At 39.6% G+C, this 15,835-nt stretch overlaps 1 protein-coding gene across 3 annotated transcripts in view; it reads left to right on the forward strand.

Moving 5' to 3' along the window:
- The first annotated feature begins 1,859 nt into the window (after positions 1–1,859).
- The window catches only part of LOC116546080 (DNA polymerase theta-like), a 30,843-nt gene continuing 16,867 nt past the window's right edge, over positions 1,860–15,835 (forward strand). For all 3 annotated transcript variants that reach the window (XM_032272422.1, XM_032272424.1, XM_032272423.1), the window contains exons 1-6: positions 1,860–2,516; positions 3,305–3,484; positions 6,263–6,393; positions 8,808–8,964; positions 11,013–11,121; positions 14,298–14,517. In XM_032272422.1, coding sequence (XP_032128313.1) covers positions 2,195–2,516; positions 3,305–3,484; positions 6,263–6,393; positions 8,808–8,964; positions 11,013–11,121; positions 14,298–14,517 — 1,119 coding nt within the window. In that variant the 5' untranslated portion in view covers positions 1,860–2,194. The remainder of the gene's footprint in view (positions 2,517–3,304; positions 3,485–6,262; positions 6,394–8,807; positions 8,965–11,012; positions 11,122–14,297; positions 14,518–15,835) is intronic.

Genomic DNA, 15,835 nt, shown 5'->3' on the forward strand with positions numbered 1-15,835 from the left:
GGTGGCACATGCCTGTAATCCCAGCTACTCAGGAGGCTGAGGCAGGAAAATTGCTTAGACCTGGGAGGCAGAGGTTGCAGTAAGCGGAGATCGAGCCACTGCACTCCAGCCTGGATGACAGAGCAAGACTCCATTTCAAAAAAAACAAGAAAGAAAAAAGAAATGGTTAAGTAAGTTGCGCAAGATCTTACAGCTACTAAATCTTCAAACCTAGACTGGCTGCCTCCAGAGTAGCACTGTTAACCCTTAAGTTACACAGCATCTGAGAAAGTTCTTTCGTGATTACAATCTAAGTATCTCGTGTGTGTGTGTGTGTGTGTGTGTGTGTGTGTGTGTGTGTGTGTGTGATATAATCTCGCTCTGTCGTCCAGTATGGAGTACAGTGGCCTGTTATCTTGGCTCACTGCAATCTCCGCCTCCTGGGTTCAAGCAATTCTCTGCCTCAGCCTCCCGAGTAGCTGGCATTACAGGCACCCACCATCATGCCCGGCTAATTTTTGTATTTTTTGTAGAGACAGGATTTCACCACGTAGGCCAGGCTGGTCTTACCTCCTGACCTCAGGTGATCCACCTGCCTCCACCTCTCAAAGTGCTGGGATTACAGGCATGAGCCACCAAACGCAGCCAGATCTCTCTTATTTCTTTGATAGTACTCTATTCATTTCTTATCCTTTTTTTCTCTTAAATAGATGATTATTATTAACAAGCAAGTACTCTATTCATTTCTGCCTGAGCGTATGGCACACTTAATTATTAACTGATTTGTTTAATGTCTATCTCATTCTCTAGACTCTTTCTCTTTGAGAGCAGGAAGCTTTTTTTTGGGGGTGGGGGGGACGGACAGAATCTCACTCTGTCGCCCAGGCAGGAATGCAATGGCAGGATCTCGGTTTATTGCAACCTCCACCTCCTGGGTTCAAGCAATTCTCCTGCCTCAGCCTCCTGAGTAGCTCGGATTAACAGGCGCGCTCCACCAGACCTGGCTAATTTTTGTATTTTTAGTAGAGATGGGTTTTCACCATGTTGAACAGGCTGGTCTCGAACTCCTGACGTCATGATCCGCCCGGCTCAGTCTCCCAAAGTGCTGGGATTACAGACGTGAGCTACCGCGCCCGGCCGACGAGAGCAGGAACCATTTTATGCCATTTCACTGCCATACCCAGTAGCTAGTTTACAGTAGATGTTCAATAAATACTTGTTGATTGCATAAAAGGCGAAGAAAAAAATGTTTCATTCATGGAGTAATGTCGCCATCTCGTGGAACGTTAAAATATTGTCATTTAAATCCCTTAAAACAAGTTTTCACGGAAAGAGTTGGTGGTTCGAGTGCTATTTTTCAGATTGTATTCGAGTAGTCTTTTTTGTTTGTTTGTTTTTTAATTGAACTGGATCTTTTGAGATTTTTAGCGCTCTAGAATTGCACAGCCTCTCCAGGTCAGGTTTGGGGCCTACTAGCTTTGCTTGGTGAAATTAATGCTGCAACTAAGTCATGCATGGTCACTGCTTTACTTTCAGAACTCATTCGCTTCTACTTTTAAAAAAAGAGTACACAGATCCCTTACTAAGCTCTTGGCTCATAACGATCCCTGAGATACATTCAGAGCCCCTTCCTCGCCGCGTTCATACAGGTGTCTCACGGGTCTGTCGGCCAGCAATCCCCAATTCCTCATCACATATTCCTCACAGTGCATGCTGGCTAAAATGGAAATTGCGTTCAGAAATAGCCCTGCTCTGCCATCATACACTAGGAGAAAGGGGAAAATTATGCTCCATTAGAAACCCTAGGCTCTCTTGAAGAACCCTTCGCAATGTGAAATAATTTTTTACAAAATACCAATACGTTAAGAAGTACTTCCCTCATCTACCTACTGGGGCAGCCCACTTTATGAAGTTAGCATGGCCTTCCTATTAAAACCAGAAATGGATAAAAAGAGAGGGGTAAGTATGGTTATAACTGTAGATTCTGTATTCTTCCTCTTTAATCTACGTCTCATATTAACTAACGGAGGCCGGAAGCCGGAAGTCTTAGACACCAGCGAGAGCCGCTCCTTCCCCACGACTCTATGGCTTTCCTCTTTACGTCTCATATTCACTAACACCAGAGGCTGGAGGCCGGAAATCTTAGACACCAGCGAGAGCGGCTTCTTCCCGACGATTCTATGGCTTTCGGGTTACTTAAGCCACTGAGAACTCTATGGTTCCGGGGCGGGCCGGGAGGTTTGAGTTTGAAGACAGGCGGGAAGATGATGACAGCACCTGTTGGCAGGCCAGGGGTTTCCCGAGTGGGAGGACGCTGGAACTGTGGCTTGCCCTGATCCTCCGAGAAGGGTTTGCCATGAATCTTCTGCGTCGGAGTGGGAAACGGCGGCGTTCAGAGTCAGGCTCAGATTCGTTGTCGGGAAGCGGCGGTGACAGCAGTGCCAGCCCCCAGCTCCTCTCCCGGACCGTGCTGAGCCCGCCGCCGGGCCTGGGTGGCAGCCTGAAAGACCGCGGCCGTCAGTCAGCCGCAAATGCAGGTGCTCCGGGAACCCGGGAGGCCGCGGGCGACGGAGGCAGCTCCGCCGGGCCATGGGTCGGGAGGTGTCCTCCCCCCACGGGGCTTGCTTGATTGCATACCCCATTGGGCTTCTATTCCCCTTCTCTGTGACTCGGGCCTGGTGTGGCAGGTCACTTTCTGTTCAGACATACGCGTGTTTTCAGTGGTCGCCTGGTATTAATGATAACGTGGCTTCTGGGTCTTTCGACCTTTACAGAAACAACTTCCTATTTAGCCAAATACCATCACCTGTTGGAGGGCTCGCTCCTCATAGTACTCAGTGCTCCTTACAGATCCTTAAGACCGGATTGTTGGGCCTGGAGGATAGCACAGGCTGTTTGGCGTCCAGGGATTCGTAATGAGATTGGTTGGGTGTCTGGTGGATGTCTACCCAATTTTTTAAAATCGTTAGCTGTTCAGTCGTCATGGAACTAAAACTTACAAATAGAAACTTACCTAACTAAGCTTTGTAATGCTTCCATATTATCCTCTTCCCCCCACTCCGCCCGAAATTCCAACACTCTTTACCTACTGTGTATTGCACAGGGGTTTTTGTTTGTTTGTTTGAGGCTTGTAAGGAATTGTTTTTATCATATGCCTTAAATAACAATTTATTACTTTTCTATACATGGCGTTTCTCATAAGATTCTTGAAGTCAGGATGTGCTTTAAATAGCTTCATTTCAACACAGGAATTTCGACACAGTGAAAGGCTAACTGTAAACTCATACATTATAAGTAAATTTTAGTTTTTTCTTTTTTCTAAAAGGAGAATGCAAGCCTACCGCTCCCGACTGCCAAATAGACAAGCTACTATTGGCAAATTGGGGACTCCCTAAAGCAGTTCTGGAAAAATACCACAGTTTTGGTGTAAAAAAGATGTTTGAATGGCAGGCAGAGTGCCTTTTGCTCGGACAAGTCCTGGAAGGAAAGAATTTAGTCTATTCAGGTATCCAAATTTATGTAAACTAATTACTATTTATAAGATATGATTCAAAGAGTACTCCATTGAAGTAGTTATGGTTCTTTTAAAAGGTGAATGAGGCAGTGCCTTAAAACTAGAGAAAATCTTAAAATATGTGTGAAAAGTAGAGTTTTATTTATATTTAAATTACAAAAGTTTTGTTATGTGACTATGGAGGGAAAAAGCAAGAAAAATGACAATTTAAAGAGTGGGCAATTCCACTTGCCATCATCATGCTCAACATACATATATCCCAGTGAGTATGCAATGGGAGATATAAAGCTGCTCTTCCTCCATTTGATCCTGGTTGCTTTTCAGGGTATGAACATTATACATTGTATGTTTGTTAATTGACTTTTTTTTTTTAGAGACAGAGTCTTGCTCCAGGCTGGAATGCAGTGGCTCTATCTGGGCTCATTGCAACTTCTGCCTCCCAGGTTCAAGTGATTCTCCTGCCTCAGCCTCCCAAGTAGCTGGGATTGCAGGTGTGGACCACCAGGCCTGGCTACTTTTGTATTTTTAGTGAAGACAGGGTTTTACTATGTTTGCCAGGCTGGTCTTGAACTCCTGACCTCAAGTGATTCACCCACCTCGGCCTCCCAAAGTGCTGGGATTATAGGTGTGAGTCACCGCACCCAGTCATAAATTGACCTGTTTGTACAGGGTTGTATATACAAACAATATGTAATATACTTTATGAAATTTATTAAAAAAATTTATGTGGGTTTTCAAGGGCAACTATGACATATGCAATTTTTAACCCATGTTTACTATGCCACTTTAATCTTTTGATAAGATGCAATTCCTTTGTGTCAGTTTTCTCTGAAATTATGAGTCACAGATTTTTGGCTGTAGGGGAGAATTAAAGAAATAACTTATCAGCAGATATAAGTTCAGGCAGTGGAATTTGACTGGTTGGATTTGAAAACTATCACATACTGGCTATGCAGCCTCACAGATCACTTAGGAAGAATGAGAGAGTGTCTATGTGTTGGTGAGTATGTGTGCCTTGGTAGTACTTAGGGAAGATTACATTATTTCACATATGAGAGGTCAGAGACTTGTTGGCACATATAAAGTACTTGTATTGTGAAAGGACATTACCAAAAATAAAATACTCGTAAATGCTAAGAAGTCGTAGTTAGTGGCAATGGCATAATGGCTTGACCATTTCAATTGCTTGAAACTGAAACTTGGGTACCATTCAGAACTTTGGTCACTAGCTTATACAATTAATCACCAAGTCCTGTTTCTGCCTCATATATCTCTTGCTTCTGACTCCTTTCTGTTTTTGGGTTCATTACCTGGTACAGCTGATTATCATCTTTCTTCTAGATTATGCAGTAGCTTTGAAACTAGTCCTTCCTTTTCCTCTGATATTGGCCTGCTCCTACAGCCACAGTGGTCTTTAAAAAATTTTTTTTTGTTTAAATTTTTTGTAGCTATGGGGGTGTCATTGTGTTGTCCAGGCTGATCTTGAACTCCTGGGCTCAAGTGATCTTCCCAAAGTTTGGGGATTACAGGCGTGATTCACTGTGCCCAGTCCAAATTGATCTTTATAAAGTACAAATATGATTTTATCACTCCTTTTAATAAAGCTCCATCAGTCTCTACCTTGCTTTCGGAACAAGGTTTAAACTTCATAAATGGTGGGATTGTAAACCTGTGGCACTTTGATTATCTCTTTTACACCCCTGGAGTACTTTATACTCCGTGCTTGCTAAATTACTTACTGTGTCATCTGAACATGCCAGTCTTTCTTCTAGGCCTTTGCACCACATGCTGTTTCTTAGGCATGGCATTCCTTTCCTCTTACTTTTTTTTTTTTTTTTGAAACGAAGTCTTGCTGAGTCACCCATGCTGGAGTGCAGTGGCATGATCATAACTCATTGCAGCCTCCACTTCCTGGGTTTAAGTGAGTCTCAGGCCTCAGCCTCCCGAGTAGCTGGAATTATAGGCACACACCACCTCACCCTTCTCGGCTCCCACATTGCGGGGATTATAGGGATCAGCCACTGCCCCCAGCCTCCTCTTGTATTCTTCCTTCCCTTCTCATAAGATTCCTTACAGCTCCTTTTCCTCAACTTTTTTTTTTTTTTTTTTTTTTTTGAGGCAGAGTCTCACTCTGTTACCCAGGCTGGAGTGTAGTGTCATGATATCAGCTCACTGCAACCTTTGCCTCCCGGGTTCAAGCAATTCTCCTGCCTCAGCCTCCTGAGTAGCTGGGACTACAGGTGCCCACCACCATGCCGGGCTTTTTTTTTTTTTAATTTATTTTTATAGTAATAGAGATGGGGTTTTATCATGTTGTCCAGGATGGTCTCAACCCCCTGAAGTGATCCCCTGGCCTTGGCCTCCCAAAGTGCTGGGAATACAGGCACGAGCCACTGCGCCCAGCCCTTTTCCTCAACTTCGATCACAGTTCCTATCATGATAAAGTTGTTCATCTACTTCCTCGAAGCAGGCCTTTTAACCATTTGGTAGTTAAAGGAAAGGATCTTTAGGTATCAACTAGATACTCAGTAGTATTCATCATATATTGTTGATATAAAGAGTTGTATACACTGTTTTTAGTGAAACTATTTAGACAGCTGGTTTAAAGTAAAGGGCATTTCGGCGAATAAAGGTTTTAAATGCTGTTGTGGCCTTAGTGATATATTAGCCTTAGGTGCTGTAGTACTGCACATTGCTTAAAACATTTATTAATGAAGTATACCAAATATTACTTTTTTCTTATAATCTTGTGTTATAATCATGTTTTAGCTCCTACAAGTGCTGGGAAGACTCTTGTGGCAGAATTACTTATTTTGAAGCGGGTTTTGGAAATGCGGAAGAAAGCTTTGTTTATTCTTCCCTTTGTTTCTGTGGCTAAAGAGAAGAAATATTATCTCCAGGTAATGTCTTTTACTAAGTTTGAAATAGTGAAAGGCTCAATATTGGCAGCCTTGGCTTCATTCATTTGAAATAGAATTATAAAAGCAAATGGAAAACAAAGTTTCTTTATTGCGTCCCATGTAGCTTTAAGAGGTGACTGCAGGCCAGGTATGGTGGCTCATGCCTGTAATCCCAGCACTTTGGGAGGCTGTGGTGGTCAGATCACCTGAGGTCAGGAGTTTGAGACCAGCCTGACTGTCATGGAAAAACACTGTCTCTACTAGAAATACAAAATTATTCGGGCATGATGGTGTATGCCTGTGATTCCAGCTACTTGGGAGGCTGAGACAGAAAACTTGCTTGAACCTGGGAAGTGGATGTTGCAGAGAGCCCAGACTGTGCCATTGCACTCCATCCTGGGCAACAAGATCGAAACTCTGTCTCAACAAAAAAAAGAGGTGACTGCTAAAAACATTAAAAATTTGGGCCAGGTATGGTGGCTCACGCCTATAATCCAAGCACTTTGGAAGCCAAGGTGGGCGGATCACCTGAGGTCGGGAGTTCAAGATCAGCCTGACCAACATGGTGAAACTCCATCTGTAAAAAAGGAAAAAAAAAGTTAAAAAAAAAAAACATTAAAAATTCACAGAAGAGGGCTGGGCATGTTGGCTCATGCCTATAATCCCAGCACTTTGGGAGAATGAGGCGGGTGGATCATCTGAGATCAGGAGTTCTAGATTAGCCTGGCCAACAAGGTGAAACCCCGTCTCTACTAAAAATACAAAAATTAGCTGGATGTGGTCACGCACACCTATGATCCTGGCTACTTGGGAGGCTAAGGCAGGAGAATCGCTTGAACTCGGGAGACAGAGGTTGCAGTGAGCTGAGACTGTGCCATTGCACTCCAGCCTGGGCAACAGAGTGAGACTCCATCTAAAAAAAAAAAAAAAAAAATTTGTTTTAAATTTACAGAAGTAAATTTTTAAAAAATTATTGCATCAAGCAGAAGGGGCCATCAAATCAGAAGAATAACTGGTGAAAATTGTGTAAAAATGTGTAAACCTTTTCTTAGGAGATAAACAGAATACTTTAGCAAATAAACATGCACATTGAGAATGAGCATGTAAGTGAACAGTAGGACTAGACTGAAGCATAGAAAGGAAAGAATGTTTAAGGAAGCATATCCATGGCCGGGTGTGGTGGCTCACGCCTGTAATCCCAGCGCTTTGGGAGGCTGAGGTGGGCGGATCACTTGAGGTCAGGAGTTAGAGACCAGCCTGAGTGACACTAACATGAAACACCGTCTCTATTTAAAAAGAAAAAAAAAAAAAAAAAAAAAAAAAAAAAAAAAAAATCCTTTCCCAAATTGGGGCCCTATTTAGGAATGTTTAGGGGATGATGGTCAAGATCCATTGGTGCTTATGTAAAGATCCAGGTGTGTGATCTGTTCCTCTGTTCTTCCAAAATGACTAATAGTTTACATCAACATGCTGCTCACAGTTTTTAGGGCATTTTCACAACTACAGTGTTTTATTAAAAGGAATACATTTACTGTTGTAATTTCTGCAGTAAAAAATATGTGCTTTTGAAATGGAAAGATCGGTATACTGATTGTTAAAGAAATGTGGACTCTAGTCCCAGTTTTGCCACTAACTGTCTTTAGGCCAGGCACTTAACCTGCTGGGCCTCAGATTTTTTCATGTGTAAAATTAGGATGTTAACCCTTACCACTGTGGGTTAACTTGGCAAAAACTCGGGAAAATTTTATTGAATGAACAACTCTAAATTTCTGTGGTTCTATAAATCTTTTTAACAGTTATTTCAGAGGCCAAATAGCCAACAAAGCTGGTCCTACATGGTAACATCTCTCAACTTAGACCCAAACTAACAAAATGATGAAAGGATCCTTTTTGTTGAAAGGTATGTTAGTTAAAAGTTAAACAAACAAACAAAAATTATTATAAAAGTCCCACTGAATTTTACTTTTAAAAACTTTTCTTCCAATTCCATTTAAAAATTGGTCATTAGTAGGATAATAAGACTATTTTTCTCATGAGGTATAAATTTATTTCTTCAAGTGTTACAGCTAGTTTCTTGCTATTTATTAGATTGAAAATGTTAGTGCTTAAAGTAGTTTTTCTCCCATTTTAATTCCTATAAATAGCTCTTAGAACTTTTTAGATTATTATGCTTTCATTAAAATAATATAATTTTATTTGACTCTTAACAGAAATCTAAGTTTTGCCAGTTCCAAACTTTATATTTTTAGCATATGATTCTAAAAAGAACCAGTGTGTCCTGGCCAGAAACAACTGATGACAGTAATCTGGTAGATGTCTTTAGATGCTTATGTCTATGTTCTGGGATAGAACCTTTCTATACCTCTTGAATTTCAAGTTTTTTCACCTGTATCGTTTCTTTTTACTCAATTCAGAGTCTGTTTCAGGAAGTGGGAATAAAAGTAGATGGTTATATGGGCAGCATCTCTCCAGCAAGGCATTTCTCTTCCTTGGATGTTGCAGTCTGCACAATTGAAAGAGCCAATGGTCTGATCAATCGCCTCATAGAGGAAAATAAGATGGATCTGTTAGGTAAGAAAGTTAGAAAAGAAGTAAATACTTTCTGTTGCTATTTTTGATGGAAGGAAGTGGAGCTCTTGTGATTTCTGTAGGTGCCATTTGTTTTTCTATTGTCTATCATCTACTTCTAAAGGCGAGAATTGGCATCTGCAATGTTAGGAACTCTGTGTTTATAAGTTTTGTGTCCTGCTGCTGTTATTGACTCCATTACATTGCATGTTCGTACTTTACAAAACGTAGAGGATATCCTTGAGCCCTCAATAATTTCTCCTTGCTTCTCTCTTATCTAAACCTTACCAGGAGTAGAAGGAAGGCTGCTGGGCCAGATCTGTCATTTTTGCTGTTAGTGTATATGTGTTTTTGTTATTATATTCTGGTGCTATGACGTCTATTTTGGGCTTGGACCCAGAGGCTACCATTTAGCATGGAAGTGGTAGGGACTTCCTGAAACTGATACTGTATTTGAGCTTGGGGTTCTGGGAAGATTTTCTATCTTAATGCATTTTTTGCCATTATAGAAAGGCCGTTATGTAGAGGTAGCAATAGCAGTAGAAGGATTGCAGCTGCAGAAGTAGCAAGAATATCAGCTATTTATTGAGAGCCCAGTGAGCTTAAAAATACCATGGTAAAGTTATGGTAGGGCAGGGGTGGAGGGTGGAAATCAAAGATGAATAAGACATGGGCTATGCTTTATAAAGCTTGGAGAGAAAAATTACAATCGATTTGTATCAGAATTATTTTATCACTTGTGACTCCATTGGACTTTAATTATTTTGAGAGTTGCAATACACCCCTAGAAAGTGCTATTTCCAATGTACCCAGCACAGTGCCTGGTACATAGTAGGCAGAATAGTTTTTTTTGAAGAAATGAGTAAGTGTTGAAATAACTCCTCAGACAGTATAATTTTGGAGATAGCTTACTGCTAGGAAAAAGAACATCATTATGTTTCATTAGGAAGTTGTCTATTGTCTCCTCAAATTCCTTTTCACCAGAAAGTTGTCTTTTGGTGGGGAGAATTTGGGGTGGGGGAAACTATGTTGTTATGAAAATGTTTAAAGAAAGTATTGGTTGATCCTGAATTTTCAGTAATTCTTAAGAATTATTCCAAGTATATACATTGGTTAAATTCTCCAGGTAGTGAAGGACATCATAATCATATTTATGTTTTGCAGTAGGGTGACTCACTAGCCTACCGTATTAAAAAAAAAATCTCTTAAAATTATCTTTTTCTTCTGGACTCTATTCTGTTTTTCCTAAGCTGCTTTCTAACATGAGTATGTCTGTTTTCCCACTGAAAAGTCAATACACTGACTAACTGCCATAGATGTCTTTGATATGTCATTGTATGTTTATTTCAGTGAAGTTGGCAATTGAGAAGAGTAATAAGAGGCAGTTTTCCCTGGGTTTGTTTAGCCCCGAGTAATAATTGATTTTAGATCCAGAATACCTTGTAGTAGGACTGCCTGTGATACCTGAAACATCTTGGAACAGAATTGCCCATTATGAGGAATCTGGTTTTTGCTTTATTGTTTGAAGTTTGCATCACTTGCAATGTATTATAATGACAGCTACTTACTGTGCAGTATAAGATACTGAATCCTTTAAACTTCTTCTTGGCACAGTCATAAAAAGAATGAAATCATGTCCTTTGTAGTAAAGCAATATAGATGCAGCTGGTGCCATTATCCTAAGCCAATTAATGCAGGAACAGAAAACTGAGTACTACATGTTCTCACTTGTAAGTGAGAACTAAACTTTGAGTATTCATGGACATAAAGATGGCAACAACAGAAACTGGGGACTACTAGAGGGAAACAAAGGTTGAAAAACTAACTAACTAATGATAGGGTACTATTGCTAAGTACCTGAGTGATGGGATCATTTGTACTCCCGACCTTAGCATCACACAAAATATCCAAGTAACAAACCTGTACATGTACCCCCTGAATCTAAAATAAAAGTTGATATAAAGGAAATAAAATAGAGTAAAATAAAAGTTGGAAAAAATTATGTGGATGTGAGATTCTGTAAAAACGTAGTATCTGGAAAATCTTTTTAGGAATGGTTGTTGTGGATGAATTACATATGCTGGGAGACTCTCACCGAGGGTATCTGCTGGAACTTTTGCTGACCAAGATTTGCTATATTACTCGGAAAACAGCATCTTCGTGAGTATTTGAAACGACTAAGTTCCTGAGATTTCCAACCACGTTGAGAAACTATCTGAAAAAGTATGAGTTAAATAAATTAAAGGAATGTAATATTTTTCACATTCAGAAAAACTCATGTAATGTAGTTTGTTTTTGTTCCAGAAGAAGTCAGTCCAGGCATGGTGGCTCACACCTGTAATCCCAGCACTTTGGAAGGCTGAGATGGGAGGATCACTTGAGCCTAAGTTCCAGACCAGCCTGGGCAACACAGTGAGACCCCATTTCTATAAATAATAAAAAAATTAGCTGGGCATCATTGCACATACCTGTAGTCCCAGCTTTTCAGGAAGCTGAGGCAGAAGGATTACTTGAGCCCAAGAGTTTCAGGCTGCAATGAGGTATGATTGTGCCACTTTACTCTAGCCTGGACAACAGGGCAAGACCATGTCTCTAACAACCACAGGAAAAGTATTTCAGATTAAAACTGATTTTAGATTACTTTGTAAACATTCTTAATTTTCTGACTGCTCACCCTTTTAGTGTATACATTTTTGTTACAGATTTCTAGAAATCCAGGTTCTGTATTTGTCATTTGTATATATAATTTGTCAGGCTAATTTTGAAAAACAGTATTTTTTTAGACCTCACTTCTCAGGGGGAACTACCTTTCAACTCTTCTAGCTTTTTAAAAATGTTTACAGCAGCATCTCTAACTGTGGCTACTTAATTTTTTAATTTTACACTTTATATACTGACTTTTACTATGAAAAATGAAGATCTCACTTTCTTTTAAATTCTTTACTCACCGCTACCCAATCTTTTCCCTCCTTCTCTGCAGTCTCCTTATCCTCTCATCATCTTCCCATTCTTCAAATAGAGTTAGGTTATAATTAGATGATTATTCAGTGTTACACTATTGTGACTATATAAATGACATTGGTAACTGGACTATAGCATAATATGATTACTTGGACTATAGCATAATATGATTACTTTTGCTTTTCTAAACAACTTTTGGTTTTCTCTGAAATTAATAACTGTCTTTTTTGTTTGATGGCTTGGTTTTCCATATACTTATGGCTAATGTATCCCTAGCCTATTCCCTAGTTGTGTATTCTACCACATTTGCTATTCTACCAGTCATCTTCTTTAAGATATTCTTAAAGCCCTTCAAGTTGTTCCAATCTAGACAAGTGGTTAATCTATATATGTGCTACATAGCTATCATCTTGGGGTTCCCTTCCCCTGTCCATTTTTTGACCACATGTCTGTGTTAATTTACCTTCTCATTTTGGTGGGAATATCTTCCAGGAACTTCTACGTTATTTCAGTGAACACACATGGGTATAACATTTTTGAGAACTTGCATGTCTGAAAATGCCTCATAATTCTTTTTTTTCTTTTTTTTTTCTTTTTGAGACGAACTTTGCTCTTTTTCTCTTTTTTTTAAATTTAATTTTTTTTTTTTTTTCCACTTTCGCCCAGGCTGGAGTGAAGTGGAGCAATCTCGGCTCACTGAAACTTACCCCTCCTGGGTTGAAGCGATTCTGCTGCCTCAGTCTTCCGAGTAGCTGGGATTATAGATGCCTGCCACCACATCTGGCTAATTTTTGTATTTTTAGTAGAGATGGGGTTTCACCATGTTGGCCAGGCTGGTCTCCAATTCCTGACCTCAGATGATCCAACCGTCTTGGCCTCCCAAAGTGCTAGGATTACTGGCATGAACCACTGCGCCAGGCCTCCATAATTATTTCACGGACTGTCCAGGTCTAAGAGTCAAAACTGGAAGTACTTTTCCTTCAGCCTCAGTGCTGTGAAATTTAATACAGATGTGTGTTGGTCTATTTTTAGTCATTGTGCTAGGTACTCAATAGGTTCTTTTCAGTTAAGGGAGAATTGAACACATCTCTCTTGTGATAGAGCAAGCAGATAACTGTCTCCATCTTAAATCACTTGGGATATAGAAAATATGATTAATCAGCAAATTTGATCTAATGGATATATATTGAACAGTTACCTCAAAACAGCAGAGTACATGTTCATTTCAGTAACACATGAAATATTTATCAAAAAGTTTTCCATATGCTGGACCGTAAAGCAAGTCTTAACATATTCTAGTGGAGTCATATCATTTGTTTTCTAACTACAGTGAATTTAGCTATAAGACACATTTTTAGGTCGAAAAAGTAATCACAACAGAAAGTAGAAAATAGTTTGAACTAAAAGTATAATAAAAATGTCTCAGCAAAACCTGTAAAGGGTAGCAAAAGTTTTTTGGTTTTTTTTTTAAAGGAAATTGATGGCAAAAAATGTTCATATTATTAAGGGAGACTGAGAATCAATTATTTAATTATCCATCCCAATAACTTAGAAAAGAGGCCAAGCAGGGTGCCTCATGCCTGTAGTCCCAGCACTTGGGAAGGCCAAGGCAGGCAGATTACTTGAGGCCAGGGGTTTGAGATGAGCCTGGCCAACATGTCAAAACCCTGTCTCTATTAAAAATACAAAGTTTGTCTGGGTGTGGTGATGCATGCTGCAATCTCAGCTACTCAGGTGGCATAAGAATCACTTGAACCCTGGAGGTGGAGGTTACCGTGAGCCGAGATCATGCCTCATTGCACTCCAGCCTGTCTCAAAAAAAAGGTAAAATAATGCAACAGAAAGCTTGATAAAATGATAAAACCAGAGCCAAAAATAAAAGAAGAAAGTCACTATCCAGACATTTAAAAATTCTACAAATGAACAGGAAAAACACAACCTACTGTATCAGTGGACAAAAAAACAGGCTGTTGAAACAGGGTATCCACATGGTTCAGACACATGAAGTGATGCTTAGTCCCATCGGCTATCAGGGAACTGTGAATTACTTCTTCAAAGAAATACTACCACATAATCTGTATAACTACTAACATTAAAAAGATTGACAATACCAAGTGGTGATAAGATTGTGGAAAAACAGAAAACACATAGATTGTGGAGGTGTTACTTTGGAAAACAATGTGGCATTAATCTATTAAAATAGAAGATAATCTGTGACTCAGTAATCTGTGACTCAGTAGTTTTATTCTTAGGTATATACTCTAAAGAAATGTACGTATGTGTGTACCAAAGGCCATAATCAAGGATATTGTTAGCAACACTAATTGTTAACTTAGTATATATCTTTTAATGTTCTTTTCATTTGGTTTTTACAGTCAGGCAGATTTAGCCAGTTGTCTGCCTAATGCTGTGCAAATTGTTGGCATGAGTGCTACCCTTCCTAATTTGGAGCTTGTGGCTTCCTGGTTGAATGCTGAACTCTACCAAACTGACTTTCGTCCGGTACCGCTTTTGGAGTCAGTAAAAGTTGGAAATTCCATATATGACTCTTCAATGAAACTTGTGAGGGAATTTGAACCCATGCTACCAGTGAAGGTAAATCTATTTATTTATATCACTACTATTAGTATCTGTGTGTTTGATTTCATTTTCTAGAAAATTGTTAACAATTTCTGAATTATGTAATTAGGAGTTACATATTCATTAGGATTAATATTAAGCTAATTAATTTTCTCTTAAAAAATTGGTGGTAAGCTGGGCGTGGTGGCTGACGTCTGTAATCCCAACACCTTGGGAGGCCGAGACAGGTGGATCACTTGAGATCAGGTGTTCGAGACAACCATCCTGGCCAACATACTGAAACCCTGTCCCTACTAAAAATATAAAAATTAGCTGGGTGTGGTGATAGGCACCTGTAATCCCAGCTTCTTGGGAGGCTGAGGCAGGAGAATTGCTTGAACGAACATAGGAGGCGGAGGCTGCAGTAAGCTGAGATCATGCCACCGTGATTCAGCCCGGGCAACAGAGTGAGACTCCATCTGAGAAAAAAAGAAAAATATGGGTGGTGGTGGTAAGAGAGGAAATGTAGTTGTACCTTTAATTTAAATAAATAAATGTCTCCTTATGTATTATATACACATTTTTAAAAAATAACTGATTTTGTAGCTTTTTCTTTTTACTAGGAAAAGATTTTCTTATGGTTTAGTTTACACTAACTGCTAGTGTGGAAGATCAACTTTTTGTTAAATGGTAGGTATAATAGTGGAGTGAAAAGAATATTATTTTTTGCAGTCTGATCTATCTACATCTGATAGAGATAGTTGATATGGCTGTGATATTGGTTAAATCACAAAACCTATGTGAATCTCATATCTTCACCTGTAGAATAGGATATTATAATACTTATTTTGAATATTGTGAGAATTAAATGTGATTTTTAAAAGTTATCTGGCATTTAGAAAGTGCTTGGTAAATGAGTACCCTCCTATAGTCCCAAATACACTTCAATCCTGAGGTTAAAGAACTGACTCATTTACATTGGTGGAGAGAGGCATCTGCTGTTTTTATGCAGAGATGTGCCTCTGAGTACTGAAACAGCTAAGGGTCATTTCAGAACTGGGAATGGGACTAAATTTGTATGTTTCACCAACTTCCTAGGTACGCATTTGTAGCTTCTGCTTGCTTGCTGTTAAATCTTACTTGCTTTGCTCTATGCCTGTATTTCACCTGGCTATGCCTTGGTTACTTCAGTACATTTATGTGTGAACATTCATTTACTCTTGCGTTAATTTTTTCTTCTTTTACCATGTCTGTGCCTCTACCCTTTTGAACCACTTACACTTCTTACCTGGATTATTGAAACATTTCCCAATTGTTCTCTCTGCTTCTGACCTTGTCCCTTTCATTGTATGCT

The sequence above is a fragment of the Sapajus apella genome, unplaced genomic scaffold, assembly GCF_009761245.1.
Source record: "Sapajus apella isolate SASKATOON/1434 unplaced genomic scaffold, GSC_monkey_1.0 scaffold570, whole genome shotgun sequence".
Classification (NCBI taxonomy): domain Eukaryota; kingdom Metazoa; phylum Chordata; class Mammalia; order Primates; family Cebidae; genus Sapajus; species Sapajus apella.